Source organism: Choloepus didactylus, chromosome 10 (genome assembly GCF_015220235.1).
Source record: "Choloepus didactylus isolate mChoDid1 chromosome 10, mChoDid1.pri, whole genome shotgun sequence".
Taxonomy (NCBI): Eukaryota; Metazoa; Chordata; class Mammalia; order Pilosa; family Megalonychidae; genus Choloepus; species Choloepus didactylus.
In genome coordinates, this window is record NC_051316.1 from 91,174,166 (window position 1) to 91,188,444 (window position 14,279).

Here is a 14,279-nt window from a genome sequence, read left to right on the forward strand (position 1 = left end):
AGAAGGTAGGGGGATGGCATCAGTGATCTCGTGCTACAGCTCTGCAGAGGCTACCACTGGGGGAAACTAGGGAAACTGCATGAGAGCTCTTTGTACTATTTTTTACAACTGCATATGGATCTACAATGATCTCAAAAAAGCTTAATAAATAATTTTTTTTAAAGCAGGCCCCAGAGCCACCTTTTCCCTTGTGACCAAAATAACCAGTGCAGCATAGTGGTTGAGAATGTGGAGTTCTTATGCATGATTCTACTGTAAACTTGCAACTTCTCTAAAAAACAAAACAAAACAAAAACAAAACAAAACAAAAACAAAAGAAAACAAAAACTGGGGGAAAAAAAATAAAATGGGCTCCAGAGCCAGAACTCCTAGGTTTGAACCCTGCATTCTACCACTTCCTCGCTGTGTAGGCCCTGGAGATGTTACTTGGCCTCTCTGGTCCTCAGTTTTCTTGTCTGTAAAATGGGAATAATGACAGTATCCACCTTGTGGGGCAGCTGTGAGGATTAGAGGTGACCCAGGTGAAGCACCCGGACACACTGCCTGTCACTATTACCCTCATTTCAGCCAAGGGAGAGAGCTCAGGTGTAAGACTTCCTCACACCTCATCCCCAAGGCTCTGCATTTCCCAGGTTTCTTTCATGGACCACAACAGATACCCACAAAATTCCATACAAGGGAATAAAGAAACAACACCAACTTAACTATGTGAATGAGCGTAATGGATCCTTAGAGCTGGATGCTGTTCTTTCCCCCATTTTACAGCTGAAGAAATGGGGGCTCAGAGAAGCTGTGTGACTTGCTCAAAGTCACGGAACAAGAAAGTGGTGGAGGCAGGATTTGAAACTTACTCTCAAGAGCCTGTGAGCCTAACCACTACCCCACACTGCCTTTCCAGAATGGACCGTTACCCCCATTTGACCCACAATGGTGAGAACACTGGGCCTCTTGACTCCTGGCCTGCGTTCCTCTGCTATTTCATGGTCCTTCCACCTCTTTCCTGAACACAGCTCCTAGCCCCACAGGGTGCCCACCTGCCCACCTACCCACCCGTCCACCCATGGTGGGGAGGTCACATACAGGGAGGGCAAGAACTCCAGGGCAGGTCTCTGAGGGTCCAACTGACCCCACGTGAAGGCAGCCAGCCTCAGGCCATCACCGTTGGAGTGGCCCTTTGTGGCCCAGTGCTTCCTGCATCCAACTGCTCCCTTTGGATGGGTGTGGCTGGGCATGACCCCAGCCCACCTTCTCGGAGCTGCTGGCCTGGACCATGCAGGTCTCCCACGCCTCAACTCACTGTGGACTTGCAGGACGACGTCCCGACGGTCCTCGCCCACCGCACTCACAGCCATGCAGGAGTAGCTGCCGGCATCGGAGGCCCGGGCACTGGTCAAGGCGAGGACCCGGCCCCCAGCGAAGACCTGTACCCACAAGGAAGTGCGCATTAGGCTTTCCTGCATTATAGCTCTCCAGGGGCAGCAGCCACACGGTCATGAGCTGCCCAAGATCCTGAGAGACCCCAGGATGCAGAGAAGCTGTGAGCTTATACCAGGACCCCTGCCCGCTGGTGGGCACTCACGCGGAATCTGAAAGAGCTCCCTGGAGCTGCACTGTCCATCACGGCGGCCACTTGAAACATGGCCAGCCAGAAATGAGACGGGCCACAGTGCAAAATCCACAACAGTGTCATAGCATTAGTGCAAAAAGAACATAAAATGCCTCATTAATATTTTTTTATATTTATTACACAATGAAAGGATAATATTTTGGATATATTGGATTAAATAAAACATATTATAATTGGTTTCATGTGTTTCCTTTTATCTTTTTATAACATGGCTGCTAGATACTTTTTTTTAGACATATACACGAATAATATATTGCTTTTGGAGTATGTTTTAAAGTTTTTACATAGGTATCATGTTATGCATATTTGTTGCCACTTGCTTTTTTTCTTTTTTTCTTCTTTTATTGTAAAATATAACATATATACATAAAAGTGATAACTTTCCAAGTGCAATTTAACAAGTAGTTAGCAAATTTCAAAGAATATTATAGGTTGCAATTCCACAGTTTCAGTTATTTCCTTATTATGAAATATAACATACCTACAAAAAGGCAATATCTTTCAAAGTATATTTAACTAGTAGATATATAAGATATTTCCAAAGTTATTATGAGTTATAAGAACCATAATTTCAGTTGTTTCCTAATTATGAAATATAGCACATATACACAAATGTATAGCTTTCAAACTACAATTTAACCAGTAGCTATATAACAACTTTCAAAGGATGCTATGGGTTACAGTTCCACCATTTCAATTTTTTCCTTCTAACTATACTAACACCCAAGCAACTAAGGAAAAGCAAATCATATAAAAATTCAGTATTCATGATCCTTTGTTAAATTCCATCTTGTCTGTTGCTGCCCCTTCCTCTAGTTTAATCCCTTTCCCGATCTTCAGGGATGTCTAGGCAGTGACCACCCTAACCTGCTCACGTTGAAAAGGGGTGTCGACATTATGGGAAAAGGGGACACATCTGGTTAATACTCTTGAAGAGGCTCTTGCCTCTGGGTTTGGGGGCTTAGCTGGCATAGGGGCAGTCTGAAGGATTTAAGTTTCCGAAGATTAAACTTAGTGAGTGAAACTTTCATAGATGCTAGATACTTTTAAATTATCCACGTGGCTGGCATTTGTGGCTGGCATTTGTGGCAGGCCCCGTGTTTCTGCTGGCAGAGCAGCTCTTGCGGGCTCCGTGCCTCTCAAGCAGCCCCTCCTCCCTCCCTCCAGCCCTCCAGGACGCCCTCCTGCTTCCCCCTCACCGCTAAGCTCCTGGTGGCCTGGCACCTAGGGGAGGCTCCAGGGAGGTGAGTCACGGCCCCCTAACCTGACTGACCTGGAGGCCAGGAGTCCCTGCAGCAGACACGGGGTTCCCATCTTTCAGCCACATCAGCATGGGGGTGGGGGCCCCGGTGGCATCACAGGTCAGCTGAACCGGGGCGTTGAGAAGCACGGGGCCCGGCAGGCTGGGCGGCAGCATGATGTGTGGAGGCACTGCAGGACGGGGCAACCAGGGCACAGGCTGAGCCCCAACGGGGCAGAGCGGGCAGGACCCTGCTGGCACCCTTTGCAGGAGAAGCTCCCGCCCCCATCCCAGCACCCACTCGGGGATGCACGGCCACAAACAAGAGCCTGCGGACAGCCACCCTGACATGGACACCCCAGTCCATAGTTTCTTAAAGCTGTTTGTCTCATCTTTTCCATGACAATGTGAGGCTGCCACAGGTGGGAAACTGAGGCTCAGGGAGGGGATGTCACCTGCCCAAGGTTAACCGGCTGAGAAGTGGCAGAAGTAGTGCTTGAACTCATTCTGGTCAGCACGGGGTCATTTATCATGGGGGTGGGGTCTGGGGACAAGGGGCGGAGGGCTCCCACAGGTATCAGATGAAACACGAACTCACAGGCAGTGCCTCCAGAGCAGGAATGGTCAGGAGAACAAGCACTGATGCCGAGGGTCCCAGCTGCCTGCCCAGCTACCCCCTGCTCTTAGGATAAACACTCAACCTCTCCCCAGGGCCCCCATCTGGTCCAGCCCCCATCTAGCCCCCAGCCCTGACCCCTCCTGGCCTTGTTTCCTAAGCTCCAGGCCTCCTTTCAGGACATGGTAGGAGGTCTCGGTCAGGCATCCAGGTCTGGGGTCGCCCCCCGACCCCCCAGGCTACTCAGCACCCCAGTTAAAGGCACTCAGAGCAGCCTGTACCTCGACTTCCTAGTTCTTACCACAACTGTCATGAAATGATACTTAGGGTAATTATCTAACTACTGTATCCTCCACTGGACTGAAAGAGCTAGGTCTGTCCTGTTCAGGATTCAGAACTGCAGCCCCAGGGTCTACCCCAGAGTATGTACTCAATAAATGTGTTTGGATGGGAGATGGATAGACAGACAATGGACGGCTGAATAGATGGATGGGCAGAGGGAGGGACGGATGGATGGATGAGTGGGTGGATCGATAGACTAATGTTCAGACAAATTGATGGTAAGCCAACTTTTTGGACAAGGATCCGTTCATTCCTAAGACAGCTCACCATTGACCTGTAGGCCATACCGCAGCTCTGTGCTGCCCACCACATTGGATGCCACACAGCGGTAACTCCCAGCATCAGAAAGCCGGGCTCGCTCAATGCTGAGAACTTTCCCATCAGCTGACACGGTGACTCCCTCCTGGGCAGAGACAGGCTGGTGGCCCTTGAACCAGGAGATGTCTGGGCAAGAAAAGACAGGGAGATGCAAGGGGTCCTGCTAGACCTTCAGGACCAACCTCTAATGAGCATTTGGGAGCGGCTTCCAGGGTAGCCAGATGGTGTATCTTTATTCCAGGCACTCAAAGCCAGGGTTCTCCAGGAAAATAGGGCAGGGGCTGCTGAGCAAGGCAGTGCTGCCTGAGACAGGGCCTAGTGCAGACAGGAAGTCCTATGGGGTGGAGGTGGGACAAAAAGGAGCTGGGAGAATCAAACCTGCCAGGAGACCATCTCACCAAGAAGAGCTTGCAGGGAAACCACAGTCCACCCCAAAACAGCAGCCTCCTAACTAGGGAATGGGTCCCCTGTATCTTCAATTTCCTTACAGCCCATCCCAGAAACCAACAGGGTTCCCCCAAAGGAGGGGGCAAATTCTTCTGGGACTCACCCACCCCAGGCAAAGCTGGGTGAACTGGTAGTTGCCCCACACCTGGTTCAGAGGGGGTACAGGAGATGCCCCCCACCCCTCCTGGGCCATGAAAAGCCCAACACCATCCTGGATAGTGGGTACCCCACGCCTAGCCCCAGTCTCCCTGCCCTTTCCTCAACTGCTGGTCTAGAGAAGAGGCCCAGTGGAGGGCGGCTCAGAGGGTCCGATCCCCACCACCCACCCCGGGGCAGCCCTGGGAAGTTGCAAACTCTGAGCAGAAGGCCTACAGGTTTGCTTCAGACTCTACCACAAAGGCTCTGGGTTCTAGGCCTAGTGACTTGCACAGGGGACTTTGGATAAATGGCTGTTGAGAAGGAAGGCAGGAAGTAGGAGAACCAGGGGGAGGGCCTGCCGAGTCCTCTCGTCACACCCGGTGCCTGGGGCCCTTGATGGCCCCCTTAGTGGGGACTCGGGCTGGCTGGAGGGGACTTTGAGTCAAGAGAAGTGGTCTTACCAGGAGGGGGCACGCCTGAAGCCAGGCACTCCAAGGCCACCGAGGCGTTCTCCAGCACTGCCCTGTTGACTGGGCCTGGCTCAATGTTGGGGGGCACTAGAGGGAGACAAGGAGAGACCTGGACTGGCTGCGGGTGGGCTCTGGAGAGCTCAGATCTCAGCAGCTCCAGTGTCCCTCGCCAGGATTCCCAAAGGGTCCTGGGCAACGAGGGCTCTAAGCTGGCTCACGTCCTCCAACAGAGGAACCCAATCCTGGAACCCCAGGAAGAAAGAGCAACTGGCTACGACCTTTCTTACAATCACAGGAGAACAACCCCAGTGCCCTGCCCCCGAGGAACAGCTGAAGTGCAGCACAACAGGGAGGGCGAGTCCTAGGGAACTACCATGGAAACTGACAAATGCCAAGATGTGCCCAGACAGGCAAGGAGGCAAATGACCCCAAAAATGAATACAAAGAGCAAACGTAAATAGGAGCGAGGGCAAGGACCACAAGCAAAATCCCCACAGAAAACAACAGAAGGGGCCACAAAGCAACAGTTTATGGTTTGATTTTATGAGTTTCTACTTCTTCTAAAGTTAATGGCACTATGATTTAAAAATCTCCTCCCCCTCCCTGACCCCCCGCCCCTGCCAGAGGGCCCTCAAGGGATCACCCGTCATCCCAGGCCCTGGGTCCCCACCTGCTTCCAGGTCCTCACCCAAAACCTTTAGCGTCACATCCCTCCTGCTCTCTCCAGCAAGGTTAGTGGCGACACAAGTGTAGACGCCTTCGTCCCTCAGGTCCACCTTCTTCATCTGGAGGGAGAGGAGGGTGGGCAGAGTGTGCACCCAGGGAGGGGAGAATGGGGGAGCCACGGGGCCGTGACGGGAGGGTGGACAGAGCACAGTGTTGCGTGGCCAGTGGCCAGGCTGCTGCTGACGCTTGGAGGCAGGAAAATTAAGGCATGCGGACAGGTCTGGGCTCAAGGGGTAGCGTTATGAGTCGAGCACTCAGGTTCTCAGGGATTCCTCTGACCGTTGGGCACGCCCCTCCCACTCCATTTTCTCCCTTCTGGCAGTCGTGGCTCCCAGGACCTGGAATAGGCCGAGGGCCCCCTCCCTTCCTCAGAGCCAGCATCCCCAGGGCCTACTGGCCTCCCCAGGCTGAGTGGATACTATATCCATCCTGCCCTCAGGCTGCCAGGACCCTCTTGGGGTCTCTAGGGCCCCTAAGAAGAAGCCCCTCCATCTGTGCCCAGCTGTCCCCCAGCCTTGGGGCCCCTGCACATACCTGCAGGCTGCCCCCTGAGGCTGCCAGGGCCATCCCATCCTTCCACCAGCGGAGGCTCGGGGTAGGCACCCCAACCCCAATGCATTGTAGGGTCACAGGTTGCAGGAAAGGGGCTGTGATGTTCTCATTGCCGACAATGATGACCGAAGGGAGCTCTGGCCAGGGGGAGAGGCACGGTGGGCCCGGGTCAGGGTCAGTAGAGGTGCAGTGGGCACCCAGCAACTCCCTCAATGCCTGAGTTGGGGAGCTGAGGAGGTGACCTTGTAGGGCTGAGCCAAGGCCTCTAGTTTCCCCTCCACCATACCCCCTAGGCACTGACTTAGGGAAAGAGCCCCAAACTAGGAGCCAGCAGAGTTGGTCTTTTTCTTTAAAAATTCTTATCCATCCATCCATCCACCCATCCATTCATCCATCCACTTATTCCTACATGCACTGAATGTCTACTCCGCTCCCAAACTGTACTAGGTACAGAGACACAGCAAAGTGGCCACTGGGCTGCCTTCTCAGAGCTCACAGAGCTGGGCAGTGGAGATGGACAATTAAGCAAACAATCCCAAGAGAGTGGGTGGAGGACCATGGCCATGAGAGACTAGGCCATGCAGATTAGAAATATAGTGCAATCAAGGAAGGCTTCCTGAAGGAAGGGGTGTTTTAGGACAAACCCAAACGAAAAGGAGGAGCTGGGCAGGCAAATAGGAAGAGGGAGAATGTCCCAGGCAGATGAAACAGCACATGCAAGATTTGGAAGTGTGAGAGAGAGCTTGTGTGCCCAAGGAATCAAAAGAAGTTCAACAGCGTCAGCATGAAGAGAGCAAGGGGTGAGAGAGGAGGCTGGAGAGCCGAGCAAGAGCCTATGAGCTGGATGAGGAGAGGGGACAATTGTGATGGCCAAGGCCAGCCTCTCACACCATCTACTACCCACCCACCCCATTTGGGGAACTGGGAAGTCCAGCCCAGAAATGCCATCCAGAGAGGCAGTCCATTGGCCTGCCAAGGTCACAGATTGGGTTCTGCCTAATCTTGGCATCTCAGGCTGCCCACAGCCCAAAACCCCAGGTGCCTGCTCACCGAGCACAGACACCTCCACCTCAGCTCCAGCAGTGCCCGCCTCGTTGGTGGCCTGGCAGGCAAAGAGGCCCGCATGGTCCAGCTCCATGTGGTCGATGTGCAGAGTGGTCCCCTGTGAGGACACTTTCACACCAGCCAGCTCCTCGGCCGGGCGCCCATTCTGCAGCCACCTGAGGAGGGTAGGGAGGGGGAGGGTCAGCCTGAGGCCGGGGAGGGCTGGGCCAGGCAGCATAAGCCAGGCAGCCTCCCAGCACCACCCACCTGCCCTTAGCATCCTGGCTCAAATGGTCTCTGTCAGACCCTTGGGAACGGGGGAGCGTCTCCCTTCCACACCTACCTCCAAAGCATGCATTCTCTCCCCCCCACCTCCAGCCCTGAGCTTGCTCCCCTACCCCATACACACCGGACAGTGGGCACCGGGGAGCCTGAGGCCTGGCAGGGAAGTTCCAGGGGCTGTCCCACAATGGTGTTCACCTGGCCCAAGCCTTCAGCCACCAGAAGCTGGGGGGGCACTGTGGGCATGACTCAGCATCAGAAGTTTGGAGCAAATTCTAGCCTAAAGCTGTCCCATGTCCCCACTGCCCTCAGAGAAAGGCCCAAGCTCTCCCTAAATGTTCCTTCCTCCAGGAGGCCTTTCGGGTCTACCCACAAGGCTGGTTAGGGATCCCTTCTGGCTCCCTCAATATGTTGCACCTGCTGATTTAATGTCTGTCTCCCCACCAGACCGAGGGCTCCCCAAGGGCAGGAGTCCCATCTGCCGTGTGCCCTGAATTATGTGGGCACAAATAAATGCTTGATAAATGTCTATCTAATGGGGTCAGCTCCCACAACCCAGCTTGGGCCTTAATAGTTCTTAATAAATGACCATTCCATTGACCGCCAAGGCACCTCTGGGAAGGCAGAGATGATGTCCTCTGTCCTGGTGACCTGGCACAAAGTCCTGGGCAGGAGCAGGAACCCTGATTCCAGGCCTCCTGACCCAGCCCTGCCACCCCCCCTGCTCAGGGCCCAGCACCCCCATCTGACTCATATAATGGGGAAGGGCGTGGGGTGGGGGCTGGTCACTTCTCCATCCTCCACCCTCCATCCCCTCAGAGGACTGTGAGGGACAAGCACACAGTAGGTGTCCAATTAATGTTGTGAGGAAGGATCCAGAAGCCCAAGTGGCTCTGGGCGGGGTCCCTCCCCTCCCTGGCCCCAGCGGAGCGGCTTACCCTGCACCTCCACGGAGTACTGCAGCACCGCCTCCCCCGCAGGGCTGCGGGCCACGCAGCTGTACAGGCCGCCCGACGCCTCCCCCAGGCTCTCCAGCCTCAGCACGCGGCCTCCTGCTGCCAGCCATGTCCCGTTGCTCTCTGCCACAGGCAGCCCCTCACGGTGCCAGGAGAGGGTGGGCGGTGGGCGGCCTCTGGCTACACACTCCAGCTCCAAGGGTCTCCCAGCCATGGCCTTGACCACGTGCGGTACTCCACCAGCGCCCTCGACGGTGGGCGGGACTAGGGAAGGGGCATGGGGGCTGCTCAGGGACCAGAGCCCAGACGCCAGCCTGCTCTGAGCCCAGAAGCCAATGCCCACCCAGCCCAACAGGCCTGAACGAGCCCCCCACAGACCCCAGACTATGTGAAATGCTTCCCTCCCTCACCCCACTAGCTGAAAGCCCCTGTTCAGATATCACCTCCTCCAGGAAGCCTACCTGAGGGCTCTGGGTTAGAAGCAAGCGCTCCCTCCTTTGCCCCTTTACTCCCAGGGCACTGCTTGCCATCTGCCTGGCACTGTGTCCTTCCTCCATCCCCACTGCCACCCCTGCGAGCTCATCATGAGCAGAATGATGGCTTGTCTGTGTGTGTCTCCAATCCCTGCACACATTAAGTCCCAATATCTGCTGACCTCAGTGTGATAGGCTCCCCAGGATCCAAGACCAGAGGCACCGCTCTTAGGAGCCCGCTCCCGGGTCTGAGGAAGCAATGACTGGGATGAACCCAAACCGAGGAGCCCTGGCTTTTGAGCTCCTAACTCAGCCATGATGGCAGAAAGGGACAGGATTTTAACTTTGCCCACCAGACTCTAGCTCAGAGCCCACCATAGCCAAGCCAGGGGAGAAATTTCTCTCTTCCCCTTGGGGAGGGCCTCCCAAGTTGCTAAGATAATGGGCACATTATCAGGGTACACAGGGTAATAAGAGACTATGTTTGTTTCTCAACCTTGTCTGTGTTACAAGCCCCTTTGAAAATTTGATGAAAAACATACACAAATATTTTTCATTCTATTTCTATACAGTCCTCAGACTGCCCAAAGATCCCACACAGCCATGCTTCCCTTTGAGGTCCCCGGGGCTCCAGGGCCAAACCCTTTGCATCTTTGGAGACCAGAGTTCCAGAGCTGACTCACATCGAGGGGCCAGGATGACCTCCACTGGCCTGCAGTCTGCCCTTCAAACCTCACCTAGGGCCCTGCCCAGACCCCATCCAAGCCAACAGCTCTGTTCTCCTTCACACGTCCTCAGAGCCAAACCTCTCAGGGAGTTGGGGCAGCGCTGAGGTTAACAGCGATTTGGAGTCACGTTCGAGTGACCCTGGGCAAACCAATTCACCCCTCTGAGCCTCCCTGCACTCATCTGCAAGCAGGGAAACAGGTGTCCAAGTCCTTCTACCACGTTAGGGTAGACCCAATGAGCTAGTGCTGCAAACTGCCCCATAAGATCTAGCTTGTAGTAAACGAGTAATTAAAAGCTGTTAACCATTAGTAGTGGTCCTGGGGACCTGGGTATGGTTTAGTAAAAGAGCCTCAAATCACGAGTGGATGAGACCTGGATTCTAGAGTCTTCTGTGGCTCTGAGACAAGCCCCTTCCACTTGGTTTCCTCGCCTGTATGAGGGGAATCGGGCAAGCGTCTGAGATGACCCTTCTCCCTCAGTGACTCTCTGGTCCCACCATCCTTTTTGCCTCTGGGGACTTGAAGCGGCCACCCTCACTGACCTTGGGGACACAAGGAGGCCACCACAGTCCAGAGTCCCCCCCACAGGTCACCCCAACTAACCATTGCTTGCTGGCACAGCCTCTGACCCGCTCACCATAAACCTCCAGCCTGGTGGCCTTCTCTGCTGCCCCTACAGGGTTGCTGGCTTTGCAGGTGTAGACGCCAGCGTCCGAGCCCTGGGCCTTCCCCAGCTGCAGCTGCCGACCGCCCCTGGTGTAGACAGCCTCGGTGCTGCGGGGGAGCGGGGCCCCATCCTTGAACCAGATGATGTCGGGAGCAGGCACTCCACGCGCCTCACACAGGAACTGCACCGGGTGGCCCTCCATGACGGCCATCTCGCCGGTCTCATTGGCACCCCAGATGGTGGGGGGTGCTGAGAAGGCAACGGGGGGCCCAGTCACGGGGAGCCTCCCAAGGCGGCTGGAGTCCTCCCCAGAGTGGCATGCACATGCCAGTGGGCAGAAAGCACTGGCACAAGTCACAAGGATTCTGCCCCGGGTTAGGGAAGGCACAGGGGACAGGGAGAGCAGGGGTCTGGGGACAGATGGGAGAGGCCAGCTCAGGGGCATGCTGTTGTGGGAAGCATGCCCAGTCAATGCAGGACATGCACAAGGCAGCGGGATAGAGGGGAGAATAGATTCTGGCTGTAGACCCCACTCTGCCTCTAACTCACTGTATGGCCCGGGGTAAGTCACTTCCCCTCTCTGGGCCTCAGTTTCCCCATCTGTAAAATGAGGAGCTAGTCTAGATTGGGGTTTTCTAAAGGGCAGGTCACACACCACTGGTGGTCCCAAGACAATTTTAGGTGGTATATGGGCACAGCATGAAATAACACTGAACTTCACTATAGAAAAGCTGAGCCCTTTCCAAATTTCCTTCCATCCAAATTATGACACATGAAAAGGCTCAGTTTGGTGCAACTGTGTTCTTAACTCTTCTAGCACTTTCTCTCTTTAGCAAAGAGGGAGCAGAGACTCAGCGCCCTCTGCAGGCAGCTCACATGGTAAGAATTTACGACATGGCTCTTTCAGATGCATTTGTTTTTACAGTTTTCTTCCGTTAGTGCCAAGTGGTGCCCTGGTTTTCCACTTACAGTTGAGATATTAAACACCCTTTACTCTTCAGAGTAAAAAAGAGTGACATGGTTTAAAGAAAAAAGTCAAAGAAATAATCATACCAGTTAGTTCAGAAATAGTAAACTTTGTGATGCTGGCATGGGAATGACTGGGATTTGGGAAACGCTGGGCTGGATTCCCTCTCGTCCCTCCACCCCTGGCGTTTTTGGAGTGGGAGTCTCCCCCTCAACCAAGGACCCCCATTTCTGCACTCATCCTCCCTCCAAGGCAGCGGCAGCAGTGCAGGGTGGGCCGGGGCTCACAGTGCACTCGGAGCTGGAAGTCCCGGGCCTGCTGGCCGGCTGGGCTGAAGGCCACGCACTGGTACCGCCCCTCGTCCCCCAGGTGACTGCTGGCGATTCTCAGAACCTGGCCATCCTCCCGCAGCTGCAGGTGAGGGTCTCCTGGCAGGACAGGCCTGGGGGGATGGCCAAGAGAAAACCATCCATAAGGCCACGGCCCTGGCAAGGACAGGCTGCACAGACGGGAGCCTGCAGCGGGAGCCCCAGAAAACCTGGGCAAGGGAGTGAACTCTGCTGTCCTCCATGGCCAGCGATGGGATAACACGGAGCGGGTGGGCCTGGGCGAAGCAGGAGATGGTGGTCCACCGGTGGTCCCAACAGGGCAAGGGCTGACATGGTGAGGCTAGAGAGGCACTGCGGATGCAACATTTGAGGAGGAGCTTGCCCTCAGGTTTGTGCAAATGCCAGCCTGCATGCAGATGCCCCTGACAGTGAGAGCCTCCTTAAATTTTCTGCCATAAATGCCTCACCTAGCCCCAGCCCTGGGCCTGAAATTGCACATCTGAAGCCCTGGCTGAAACTAGGAAACAGAAAGCAGATCAGTGGTTGCCCGGGGCTAGGGGTAGGAGTGAGGAATGGCTGCAAATTGTCACCAGGGAACTTTCGGGAGTGACAAAAATGTTATAAAATTGATATGTGGTGATGGTTGCACAAGTCAATAAGTTTACTAAAAATCATCGAAGTGGACACTTACAATAGACGAATTTTATGGAATACAAATTATACCTCAATAAAGCTGTTTTTAATAACAAACCATGCCTGCCAAATGAACCCCATTTCAGGTGCCAGGTCCAAATCCCCTTGGCTGGCAGTCAAGCAAGGGGCTGGCCCCATTACACAGATGAGGAAACTGAGTGGTTATGACCCTGCCCTATAGGATGGGTCCCCCCCGTGGGCTCTCCCACTTTATCTCCCACAGCTCCCAGGCATGTTGTATGGACGTTGCCGCTACACTTTTATCCATGACATACCCCCATCAAGGCCTTTATCCTCTTTAAGTCCTACCTGGCTCTCAAGGTCTAGTTCAAATCCCATTTGAAATCCTAGCAACTCTCAAATAGCACATGGGTCAAAAAGCATGGGCTGTGGAGCCAGATACATAGGGTTCGAATCCTGCCTCCAGCACTAACTCCTTAGGTGACCGTGGGCAGCTTATCCAACCTTTCTGAGCCTCAGTTTCCTCCTCTGGATGATGAGGGTCAGCCACTGCCACCCCCACCCCCATGGAGCACACATACAGATGTGTGCACTGTAACTGCTTATCGGGGTCTGTCTCCCCCATGGGCTCTGGGCTCCATGAGGAGGAAGAGGGAGGGTTTCGCTCACTGATCCCGCCCTGGTGCCCTGCGCGGGTCCTGACACACAGGAGACACTCATCACCATTTGGACGGACACGTCCTCTCATGCTATTGCACAGTTGCTTTATTGGTAAAGGAAATGCTTGTAAAAAGGGAGGCTGAAGCATGTCCATCAATGGATGGATGGGTAAACAAAATGTCGTATATCCCTACAATGAAATATTACTCAGCCATAAAAAGGAATGCAGTTTTGACACATGCTACATGGATGAATCTAGAAAACAGGCTAAGTGAAAGAAATCAAACACAAAAGGTCACATACTGCAGGATTTCATTTATATGAAATGTCCAGAATAGGTAAATCCATAGAGACAGAACACAGTTTGTTGGTTGCCTAGGGGCTGGGGGAGGGGAAAATGGAAGTGACCACTAATGGGCATAGGGTTTATTTTGGGGTGATAAAAAAGTTCTGGATCTAAATATAGTTGGTGGCAGTATAATACTGTGAATATACTAAATGCCACTGAATTTTCTTCTTCAAAATGGCTAATTTTATGTTATGTGGATTTTACCTCAATTAAAAACAAAACAAAACAAAAAACAGAGAAAGAGAGAAAGAGAAAGGATGGTTCAGCTTTGGGGCTCCTCAAGCACGAGGAAGAGCCTGCCAGGGCCAGAGGGCAGGGGTGTCTCGCCCAGGTAATCTTGGGGCTGGGGCGGGGGGTACAGCGTTGGCCCTGCTGACGGGTGGCACAGCTCTGCCTGGGTGCTGGGAGGCACACGTGATGCTTGTCAGCCTCTCCAGAGTCCCCCATCCACCCTGGCCCTGCCTGGGCACGACCCTCACGCCACCTGCCAGTGGGGGGTGCACTCACTGCCTGTCCTTGGTCCACTCCACCTGGGGTGTGGGGACCCCAGAAGTCCGGCACTGCAGCTCCACCTCGTTACCAGCCAGGCCCAGCACTTCCTGGGCAGCTCCGGCTCCGAGCATGGAAGGTGGGACTAGGGGCGAGAAGGGGAAGGGAGTGAAGCAGTTTCCTACTGCAGGACCTTTGTACGTGC

The 14,279-nt window shown here is 54.2% G+C and overlaps 1 protein-coding gene across 1 annotated transcript in view; it reads right to left on the bottom strand.

Annotated features, from left to right (window-relative positions):
* Nucleotides 1-14,279, bottom strand: part of HMCN2 (hemicentin 2) — a 145,018-nt gene that overhangs the window by 57,638 nt on the left and 73,101 nt on the right. Inside the window, exons 29-40 of the mRNA XM_037797992.1 lie at nt 14,093-14,219; nt 11,881-12,035; nt 10,597-10,875; nt 8,741-9,022; nt 7,930-8,038; nt 7,527-7,696; nt 6,459-6,613; nt 5,887-5,983; nt 5,190-5,285; nt 4,093-4,269; nt 2,901-3,058; nt 1,298-1,421 (exon numbers count right to left, since the gene is read on the bottom strand). Coding sequence (XP_037653920.1) covers nt 1,298-1,421; nt 2,901-3,058; nt 4,093-4,269; nt 5,190-5,285; nt 5,887-5,983; nt 6,459-6,613; nt 7,527-7,696; nt 7,930-8,038; nt 8,741-9,022; nt 10,597-10,875; nt 11,881-12,035; nt 14,093-14,219 — 1,929 coding nt within the window. The remainder of the gene's footprint in view (nt 1-1,297; nt 1,422-2,900; nt 3,059-4,092; nt 4,270-5,189; nt 5,286-5,886; nt 5,984-6,458; nt 6,614-7,526; nt 7,697-7,929; nt 8,039-8,740; nt 9,023-10,596; nt 10,876-11,880; nt 12,036-14,092; nt 14,220-14,279) is intronic.